The sequence below is a fragment of the Patiria miniata genome, unplaced genomic scaffold, assembly GCF_015706575.1.
Source record: "Patiria miniata isolate m_02_andy unplaced genomic scaffold, ASM1570657v1 HiC_scaffold_16, whole genome shotgun sequence".
Classification (NCBI taxonomy): domain Eukaryota; kingdom Metazoa; phylum Echinodermata; class Asteroidea; order Valvatida; family Asterinidae; genus Patiria; species Patiria miniata.
In genome coordinates this window covers 8976438-8987825 of record NW_024037054.1, presented here as the reverse complement: position 1 = coordinate 8987825, position 11388 = coordinate 8976438, and the positions used below count along the sequence as shown (strand labels likewise).

At 39.6% G+C, this 11388-nt stretch overlaps 1 protein-coding gene across 1 annotated transcript; it reads left to right on the top strand.

Moving 5' to 3' along the window:
- The first annotated feature begins 4369 nt into the window (after window positions 1-4369).
- LOC119722907 (doublesex- and mab-3-related transcription factor 1-like) lies at window positions 4370-9398 on the top strand. Its single transcript, XM_038193309.1, is given in 5 exon segments — window positions 4370-5079; window positions 6238-6511; window positions 7168-7434; window positions 7437-7809; window positions 8363-9398. Coding segments are annotated over 5 exon segments (1491 nt in total). The 5' UTR covers window positions 4370-4671; the 3' UTR covers window positions 8532-9398.
- Window positions 9399-11388: the final 1990 nt, after the last annotated feature.

The window sequence follows — 11388 nt, the reverse complement described above, 5'->3', positions numbered from 1 at the left end:
GATTTTGGGGAGTCCAAATTTCATGTGACACTGGAAAAGTGTTTAAGACCAGCTAGCAAATCCGTTTAAGACCGGCCACATGACGGGCTCTCGACCAATAGGAATGGGTTAACTGTCTTTTAAAGGTATTTATGAATAAGTGTTTATGATAAGTGCAATGGTAAGAATAATTTCATGAAGTGACAGGTGGAATGTTCCATTCACTTATTTTTGTGGGCGCTGCATCCTTTTCAGATTGCAGACTTCGTAAATTTTGTTCCAATCATCACTTTGAATTTTTACCACCTTGCTCAGTTCATTAGCAAGGGGTAACAGCGATTCCATTTGTCACTGAATGAAATTATTCTTTCTGTGGTGATTCATTGTTGTGTCAGTACATGGCAGCAAACCAATGAGCAAACTTTTCTCACAATAATGTTTTCAATGAGCATTTTTTTAGGTTCACAATGTCAACAGAAAAACACCTAATACTGAACAGTGTCTTAATACTGAAATGACATCGCTACAGTGCCCTCAGTTGTTCCAAAAAGCATGGAACATTTGAAATGTTTAAAGAAGTGCACTTTTTAGTAAAATTAGCCAAAAAACGGATGTCAATGAGTTTTGACATCCGTCAAAACTTATTGACAACTTATTGTCAACACTTCAGAAGATTAGAAGATAACACAAAATGTGTTCCTAAAATAATATTCACCTTTATGGGCCTTTCAAAATAAATGCATGAAGTACAAATGGTTTACTCTTCCTTCAATGCCAATGACCATATTGAACACATGATCAAGTAAGATTACTCATCAGCAAAAAAAAGCTGTATCCCTCAACAGAATGGCACAGTGTTTCATTTTTTAAATTTTTTTTTCAAATTATTCTCAACATCCGCTTACCTTGTAACATATCCAGCAGGTACTTGGCGATCTTCTCCAGAAATTGCTGGCCGAAATGATTGGCTTTAGGAACGGTCACTCCGGTCAGCTCCACCAGTTCCTCTTTGGCTATTGGCAGCTAGTCAGCCATCTCTTGCAGCGTCTCATCTGATAAAAATGAAATCACAAGACAATAATTAACTGGGCATTAGCCCGCCTGCTTTTGGTTTATGTACATTTTTCACGGTGATTCTGACCATTTATATTATCATTTATCATAATATTTCTGGTACTGAAACCAATGGTTCCTCCAAAATGCCCTTGGCACTGTAACTCCAAGCCTGAAGAAACTTGTACAGAGAAAACAATTAAAAAGAAATTGCAGTTTTAGAGGTTGGAGGAAAAGCCCAGAAGAATATTCTGGGGAAAACCCACGGAATCAGGTAGGGAATGAAAACCGATCCACATGTTGGCCTGGGCGGGATTCGAACCCGGGTCACAGCGGTGGAGACGAGGAAAGTACCGCTACGCCAACCTGACTCCCCTGAGTTTGACCATGGTCACCTGACCAAATGTAGTGATCTGATAGGTCGAAGCCAGTGGCGCACCAGGGGGGGAAGGCTTTTTGGGGGGTATCTTTTGTTTTTTAAGTCCCACGATTTGGCCTTGGTGATATGAATGTGGCCTGTTTTCGAGTAGTATAATAGGGGTGTAAGTGGTGCCACCAACGTCAAAATAGGCCGCCCCTTAAAAAAAAACCAATTTTTTTCTGCGGCCAAAAAATGTGGGCAAAATTTTTTGAAAAAAATTCAACTTTTAACAAATTTAAATTTTTTTTTTTTTAGCCCTCCCAACCAAATCCTGGGTGCACCACTGGTCGAAGCGTAGGCCTATTGTTTGTTTGTTTGATTGATTGATTGATTGACAAGTATGCATGGAACACTATGACTAGTTGACCCCTGGAAAAATAAACCAATAATTAAGTTTCGTTTACCATTGAAGACGTTATCAGGGTTCATATTGCTCTCCACAGCTATCTGACTGCGGATGACTCGTAACTTGTCTAGGAGTTTCTGTCTCGGTGCGTTGAGGGCATCGTTAGGAACTTGAGTAGACATTTGTAAGACTCTGGCTGTCTGACATTGGTCAATTTTAGTTCCATCTGAAAAAAAATGGACATTTTTTATGTTTGAAGTGACAAAATTGCGGGTGGGTGTACGTGACGCCGAGGTTGCTTGGGTAATCCTTGTGGAATTTAATTAACCCTCCTGCTGTTTAAACAGTCACAGACAGTCAAAATCAATCCTCTTCCCCCGCCATGCCTTTTACACAGGCTAGTCACCAACAGTCAGATCATATTTCAAGCAAGCACTGTGACTAGTGAAATTCAGTCAACAGACAAAAGCAGACAAGTGGTAGGAACAGCTGGCTTATCAATCACCTAGTCAAAGCATGGATGTATCAAGATCCATTAACAGTCAATCCTGCTTTATGAAGGCTGGGACAGCTCAACCGTTAAAAACAGTCGCTTTACTGATTTTGACTGACACAACAACTTTGCACAGAATGCAGGTTTGCATGAGAAAATTTCTGCATTTCGACAAGGTTTTAAAAAAGTATCTATGAGAAGGCTTTGAAGGCGCACCTTTGAATGTCCAGACAGCAAATCAAAGGCCTTGGGTCCAACTTTGACGTAACACAGTGCCTGATCGTGAGCTCCGATCACCAACTCTTCTCGCAGTACTCCATCTAGGACCATCTTACGTAGAAGTCTCTCGCAGTCGTGACGTTGATAATCCCTACTCTTCATCAGGTTGCAGATCGGGCTGCTGGCGTGTCCGTTCTGAGTGACCTTGGCCGAGTTACTTCTTGTTGGGGTAAAGGAATTGCCGTAACTGCTTCCAATTTCACTGGGGTAGTCGTCATGCTACTGGGATGTCGACGCGATGCAACCGTGGCTACTGGTTTGGCCAGTGAGCAAAGTAAACAGTAAACTCCGTCACAAGCCAATGTGGTCCATTTCTGGTTTCATGATCATAAAATGACCGAGGATGTTTCTATTGCCCATGGATGGGATGCCAGTCCATCGCAGGTTACTCCCCAGCTTACGCTGGTACCCATTTATACTCCTGGGTGGAGAGGGGCAAGTGAGGTAAAGTTGCTTGCCCAAGGACACAACATATGGCCAGCAGCTAGATTTGAGTGGGATTTTAACATTACAAAAACTCCTTTTTACCTTTGGTTCCCACATTTGGTACAAGTGGGAGAGGGTGGGGAGATGTTGAGGGGTGGGGGGGGGGGAGGGTGTCGTGCTGCTGTTTATCAGAAATAAGGAAATTCGTGCAGTAAGCACAAATAAACACTGCATGACACTTCAGTTGGTATCTGTTTTCGCTTAGCCAATATTTCTCCCTGTTTAGCAACTTTCTACAATAAGCATGAATTGTTTTATACCCATGAGTACATCAGTATAGTGATTGAGGGTGAATGGGGGGGGGGGGGGGGGGGGCAGGCGCGGTTCTACGGGGGGGGGGGGGGGGCCTGTGGCGGGGGGCTTTAACCCCCCCAAGAGTTTGTCTAGCCCCCCCCCAAAAAAATAATTCCTTAAAAAAATTGCATTAGCAAAAAGAAGGATTGTGATGTACATGCGAACGGTCTCCCCCTAAAGAAATAGTCGTGACAAGGGTGCATTAGTTAATATAGTGTGAATTATTTTAGGATTTTGTTGGCGCTCCCCATTGAAAATATGGCATGAACCCCCCCCCCCCCCCCCCCCCCCAACCTTTTGATTTTCGGAGGCCTAAGTGTCTGGAGAAAATAACCGGTCTACATTTCAGCACGCCTCCATGAAAAAAAAAAAATCTGGATCCACCCTGCTAGGCCCCCCCCCCCAAAAAAAATTGGTTCTAGAACCACGCCTGGGGGGGGATCTTCTCTTAAACTTCTCTTAAAGCCCCTGCCTAGCCTTATGATGACGGAGCTCGATCCATCGCTCTGCTTAGCAAACTCCACAATCTTCTTAGAGATGCTGGTCATGTCAACAGTGGAGTAGGTACTCTGAATGAAGGGATAGAAATGTATTTATTGCAACTGATTGTAAAATTTGATTAACCGAATTAACCACAGTATCATGGTGCAATAAAGTGCAGTGCTATGTGACAGTGTATACAAGCTAGAGTTCTTAGTATTACTATTTCGTGTCGTACTAAGACTATAGCGATCTAGGATCGATGCACGTTTTCTAATTTTTTTTTTATTAATGTGTCCTACTTTCATAGTGCAGCAGAATGTCAAAGTACTTTACGAACCTCAGTTCATGGACTGTTGCATTATCTCAAAGGTAAAAACAAAAAAACAAAAATTCAAAGGATTTCCATTTTAAACTATAAGTTTGATAATGATTATTTTTGTTTTCAGTTCTAATTACATAAATACTTATGATTCGAGATATTTCTTGGATACACTATGCATGAAGTGGTTTCTGACTTTGCCAGAAACATTTTAAATACAAAGAAATAATTCCTTTGCGAACAAATGGATCGGCCAACAAAGTGCACACACGGCAAGCGCCAAAAACTCCCTCAAAATATTCGACCAATCAAGAGGCGAGAAAAGTTCACCGTCGGTCACATGCTCTTAAAAGTGCAGACGACCTTGTGAAATTGATACATTTTGTATGACATTTGTATAAGTTTTTTGCACTTTTTGACCTTCGTTACTGTGCTGTTCCTTAGGATTATTCAGGTAAGTACAATTAATAACTTTGACCCATACAATGAAGTGAGTTTAATTCTAACGTACACGTCACATGACGTGCACGAAGTGTCAAATTTCCAGCACTTATTTTGTACATCGAAAAGTAAGAGAGGCTACAAATTGTATCAAGATGAGGAAGTCAAGCAAAAATAAGCGTGACCGCTCAAAAAGTTCGGCCGATAAACAACGTGTTGAAGAACAGGGTGAGGTGGTGGGTTCTACATCCAACTCACCAAGCACTGCTGGGCATAATTTGACCAGAAATGTCACTGGTTCAGCTCCAAATCCACCGCCAAACCACGGCACTCCAACGACTAGCAGAACACCCAGAACGGCGTCTCCCACAGCGGGTACAGCGAGAGCCCAGCTGCCGCCAAACAGGGAAAGAGTTACCGTGCGGACTCGGAGGTACCCTCACTGTTCTCGGTGTCGGAGCCATGGAGTGCTGGTACCAATCAAGGTTAGAAATTAGTGTTTTCTGCGTTTTCACTTGCAGTAATAATATGAGGTCTAAAGGTAAAATAAAAGAGTAGGCCCCTTGTATAACCATTCCTTTTGTTGTGCCTTTTCAACCACTTAAAACCATGAAAACCCAGCTCTAGGCTCATCATTCAATTCATTGTTCATGACATGGGACTCCCAACAACTTTTATCCTTGCCTACTTCGATTAACTGGGGGATGACCAAAATCCAAAACTTGCCTGGCCGTGGAAATTCGCAGAGTGGGGGAGTGGGGGGGGGGGGGGGGGGGGGCAGAACACTTAATAATAGTGAAATTCTCTAGTCTAGGGGGCATTCTTCAGTATCCCTAGATATAGATGGACATCAATACATATTTCTGGAATCAGAATCAGCCTTCTGATTCAAGAACTTGGTAATCAATACATCATGTACATATAGGCCTATACACTCGCGCTATACTCCTGCAAATCAATTTGCTAGACTAACCATGTATTATTCACTTCACATTTGGAAACAATTTGCATTGAGATTTTCAGTTATTATAGGCCCACTGTTGTAAGACCTGCACTGCTACAATGTTGAACTTCTTAGCATGCTTGGGGAGACCCACGCTCCGTTTATAATCTCTGGACTTTTGACGTGTTTGAAACTTACAGTTTAAAAATTGCGTTGAGTATTACTTATTACTAGTATTAGATGTAAAGTTAGGCCCCAAGCACCTTCTAAAAACACATAGGCCTATCAATGCATATAAACTGCAGGGGGGCATGAAAGTTAGATTATCAAAACCTTGTTGCAGACTCTTGCCATGGTTTAACATTAGTATTAAAGTTAAAGTTTGTAAACATGATGATTAAAGTAGCCTTATTTGTTGGCTTAATGGTTGCAAACGTAAGGCCTAGATAATAATTGTGAGCCTTTTTGTTGGACTAGGCAGAGATGGTAGGAATTTGATATCAGTCAGAACACTTTAATTTTTAATGAAGTTGGTCAATGAAGCTGGTTGGGGGGGGGGGGGGCAATTGAAAGGCGCATTTATAAATATCATAAGGTGGTTGAGGCTTTAGAATAACATTAGCATAAATGTAGGCTACCAACACATGATAATTGATAATATAACTAACCTCACAGTATGTTATTTTGCATTCAATTTCAGGGACACAAAAAGACCTGCAACTGGAAGGACTGCAAGTGCCACAACTGCCAGTTGATAACAGCACGTCAGAAACTAATGGCAAAAGTGATCGCTCTCCACCGACAACAAGACATGGAGGCAGTGGCTAACTTGCAGCAATTACCTGCTTCTGCATCACACTCGATGGCTGGAGATGAGGTACCAGACCTTGGAGTCAAGATTTTGAGCCCTAACAACAGCGTGCCTCCTATGCCATCTAGTCTGCCTCAGGGAAACTTGATGACGGAGTGCCAAGGTAAGCCTAATTAAAAATGACAAACCTTTCAATCAATTACAAAATTACAAATGTATTTACATTTCTGTGGATGTGTCCATTCTAATGAATGTTAGACTTAATAAGCAAAAACATCTGGTGACAATGGTTTATTTACAAAATGCACAGACTGATCAAAAAACAATTTATGGGAGTATTACTATTACACAGCACTGAAGATTTTTTAAAAGGAGATTTAAAAAAAAACAGACGGTGCACCTAAAGTCAGAAATGAAACTTAACATTGTAATGAACCATGGGACTAAACCTATGTATATATTTTTTTCCCCAAAAGTTTGAAAAGCATTTTTATTGAAGCATTGTAACTTGTCTGATTCCTGATTAGGCCTATTGTTTCACTACCAAAAAAAAGGTGTTAATAAATAAATTAATAAGCATCATTTTATGTGAAAAGACTCAATTTTAATATAAATGACAAACAAACTGTATTTGTCAGAAGAAAGGGTGCAAGTTACAAAGGATTTATTTTGGAAAAGGAGTAAAGGACACATTGTAGTTCAGCTAAATTTATACATGTATGCCAATAATGCTGACGATATGATAAATTGTGGGATTTGTTTTAATACTTTTTTCGTATATCTAATACAATGTAGTAACAAATAATTGATTTTGTTCAGGCAATCCACAGACAAACAGCCTTCCAGTCGGACCTTACTCCAGCATCCAGTACCAATGGAACAGCAACAACAGTACCCACTCCTCCCCAGAAATTGGTAACGAGATTCAAATCCAAGTTCCGCAAAGCAGCGAGACTGACATCCCATCCCCAATCTATGGTACCAGCCTTGCTTCTCATGGGAGTGGGGGTAGAAGTGGCAGTCTTACGCCGATGATGGCTTACACTCCGTACAGCAACTACAGCCACCAGCAACTACCATTTCCTTTTGATTGGTGAGCACCCCTAAACTGTCCACTGCAACAAGCCAGATCTACTCCCCAAATTTCCTAGTCTATCATCAACAGCAGCAGCAACAACAGCAGCAGCAGTTGCAAGTCCAAATGCCGCAGTATCGATTCCAGGGCAGCAGCTTTGGCAGTTGTGTTGGGGACGTGCAGAGTGCATTCGTGCCAGTCGGGCAGCAGAATCCAGCAACTCTTCACACTACCTTGGCTCAGGGAGATAGCAGTCCATCTTCATCAGATATGACATCAGCAGATGCTTTTGATGAAGTTGATGTGCTTGAGGTGGAGGCAAGTGGAATACAAACAGCAGTCAAAGCACCTGCAAGTCATACACTCAGGATCCCTGTGGCATCGAGGTATGTGCTTCTAAGTCAGGGCATTTGACAAAGAATTTATCCCAAGGGGGGGGGGGGGGGGATAAAGTTGCCTAGTCAGCTAGACCAGAAAGTTCCCAATTAAAGACATTATTTATACTCACTACTTAGTGACTCAGACTGGCCCTTTGGGTCCAACACTTTTGGGGGGGGGGGGGGGCTGAGGAGCTTGCAGGCATGCAACTTTTCCTCGGATCCATTGATTTCCTCATTTTTTACTTCTCACGAATGCCTTTACAAATTGAAAAATACTGTACAAAGTCTTGTGTGGTTGGTAGGCCTAGTTTCCTCCTTTTCCCCCCTAAATTCCCAGTTGCATGCCTGCTGAGTTGGGAGAGGGTACTGTACATTTTCTTCTTTTGGAGAAACAAGCCTTTCCCCTATTTCAAGGTCATCCAACAAGAACTTATTAGGAATTTAACCGTCGTTTTAAATATCTTGTGATTAATTGGATAATCCCCAAAATTTGTACGTAAGTTTCAGGTTAGCCAAACATAAATCGATGGCTATCTGGTAAATGTCGTTTGTTTTGCAGGACCATGCAGCAAGCTTTTCTGCCAGCTTCTACTAAGGATATCTCTACCATGTCCGACTTCCATTCATTGCCTACAGCTGGCCCGTCATGTACTCAACCAAGGGCCTTCATTCCACTACAGAATGCTCTGTTCCCACAGAAACACAACCAAGACAATAACAAGAACTGAAGTGGCTGATGGACTGGGAACATCTAGTTATAGGGGCCAAATGCTTGGGAAAATGAAAGGGGGGGGTGCTCAGAATTCAAAAAGTGGGTGGAATCCTTTTGGTGACTTTAAGTTGAAAGGAACATCTTTAGAAGGGTTTATGGAGAAACTGTTTGGTTCCAAATTTCACAGTACCACTTGATTAGCAATGTTGGTCTTCATTCAGTAACATGCTTTAACAAATGTAAAACTGTGATGAATCATTGAAGGAAAACACATGTATTGATGTCTTTTTCCACTTCAGTTACGGCCTTTTACTGTTTCGATTTTAAAAAACAAATCATGTGATTTTTAATTTTACGAATGTTGCTTGCTTTTTTGCCTTAGACACATTACCTTTAACATTGTTGCAGTTTTTGATGTTTTACTTAAACTTTGTAAATTTGAAACTAGTAAGTTATGAGAATATAATCTCTCAAAAATTCCGTGTTCAACCTGAAATGAAAAGAAATGAAACTATAAATATAAGATGTAAAAATGAAAAAAAAACCTGTTTGATACGTTGTTTTGGGTAACAACTAGTTAAGATTTGTTCTTTTTGCTGGTTTGTTGTCGCAAGTGTTTATACTTTACTATACATATTACATTGTATTCTTCAAACTTTTCACATTTATATATGTTTAAACAGAATGTACACTGCTAGTTAGTGCTAGTTGCACAGTTCTTTCATAAAAGTTTTTAATTCTTATCTACAAATCTTGTGTTCCATTTGAAAAGAGGCATAAGGCATTACACTAGAGACTTGATACCACAATTAAAGAAAACCCAAAATGTGCTGAAAATCTGAAATATCAATAAAAACGCCTTTGGATGTAGAATCAAATGTCATTGATGCTTAAAATGTCACTTAATATTTGATGCCTTTGGGACTGAGCATTACACTACTTCTGGATGCACGTCAAAAGTGACTTGAAAAAACCAAAAAAAACGAGTGCGAGTGCACAATAAGCTCTGGCCATGTTGCAAGAAGTCTTGCATGAGAGTCTTGCATGAAATGGATCAAAAGTATCCAAAGTATCCAATGGATCAAAAGTATCCAAAAGTTCTGGATGCACGTCAAAAGTGACTTGAAAAAAACCAAAAAAAACGAGTGCGAGTGCACAATAAGCTCTGGCCATGTTGCAAGAAGTCTTGCATGAGAGTCTTGCATGAAATGGATCAAAAGTATCCATGCCAGAGAGAGTGCAATTTAGGCGATAAATGCGACACCCATTTTTCGGGGAGAGACAGACCAACTGACATATGTCGAAACTCCTGCCAGGGTTTAAAATAAGGGAAAGATAACAGTATGGGGTTGGTTGAGTTGGAGGGGCAAGAAGTGTTCACTGAAATACAAAATAAAAATCAATAAATCAATGGTTATACTATAATTAAATGTCAATTGGTTCTTTGAATCATCATCATCATCATCAAGTCGGCCACAGCCGGGCTGTTCTTTGAAGACCCAAAGTATTAACCCTCAACGCTTAACCTCCCCCCCCCCCCCCCCCTGTAAATTTGAAACCTTAACATTTCCACACACACACATAATGAAATTCAGACGGACTAATTTTTTTTTACAAAATATTACATTTTCTTTATTTTTACAATGTGCAAGAAAGCAGAGGTAATTTCTTGCGTTAAGCATCTTTTATGTCTGTAGCATTTCGTAATATCCTTATTATGTATGGCCTTTATAATGATTGTTATGAGTTGAAGCTTTAGCGTCATCTGCTGGTTGTTTTAAATAATTGATAGGATATACTATTTACAAAGGGATGAGCAAAAAAGAAGTATACAATGTTTATGCCCAAAACAATTGAAACTAACTACAAAGGAAAAGTAATATATGTTTCATAACATTTTAAAATCAATTCAACCATGGTACATACTGAAAAAGTGTGCACAAAAAATTCAAAATGAATGAAAAAAGCAAGTTAGTCTATACCTATAAAAACTGAATTTAAAACAAATTGTGTACATGGCTGTCTAGCACAATAAATCAACTTGAACTATTTAAAATTCCAAAATACCTCTTTATAGTTATACTATATTATTTACAGTTTAGAGGACAATTTTCCAGTTTCATCTCCACTGTCTTTAGCCAAACAAATTCAAGAAAAGACAAACTGGTGTCTCTTTCAATTAAATTCCAACAACAATGATGACGACATAAACCCTCTGAATCAGAACAGTCAAGTTGATATCCATGCTACACTTCATATCTGCATTCTATATTTCTGAGTGTATTTCAAATTTGGAAGCCCATAACTTCAATCACTCCTTTCCTTTTCGCCAATACTGTCAAATGTACTGTTTCAAAATTAACATATAATTCCAACAGACAAAGCTTCTGATATATTGATTATAATAATATAAAATGAAAACAAAGTTAATTGTTGCCAAAACCCCCAAGTTTTGGACTAAAAGCTCCAAACTTAAAATGCCTCCCAAGTTTATCAATACTACGATACTTTCAAATTTGCTGACATCAGATCTTAACTGAACAATCTAACACACTCGGTAATCTTACTGCTATGTGCTTTAATTTTTCTTCGAAACAGAAAACAGACTTCCACTGTTAATTCTTTGTAAATATACACTATTTCATCATTTAAATTGTGACGTATTTTGCAATGACAAATCTGCAAAAATTTCAAATAAAACAAAAAAGAACCTGTATCTTATTTTTCGTTGTCACTACTCTAACAAGGTAGCACAAATAATACTGTGAGAATTCATAAATAACTCTCCTTAGAAACTTCTTCATAAATGTCTGGGACCAATCCATATATCTAATATTCCCCCAATCCTCATGTACATTGTGTTTGTTTTAGTC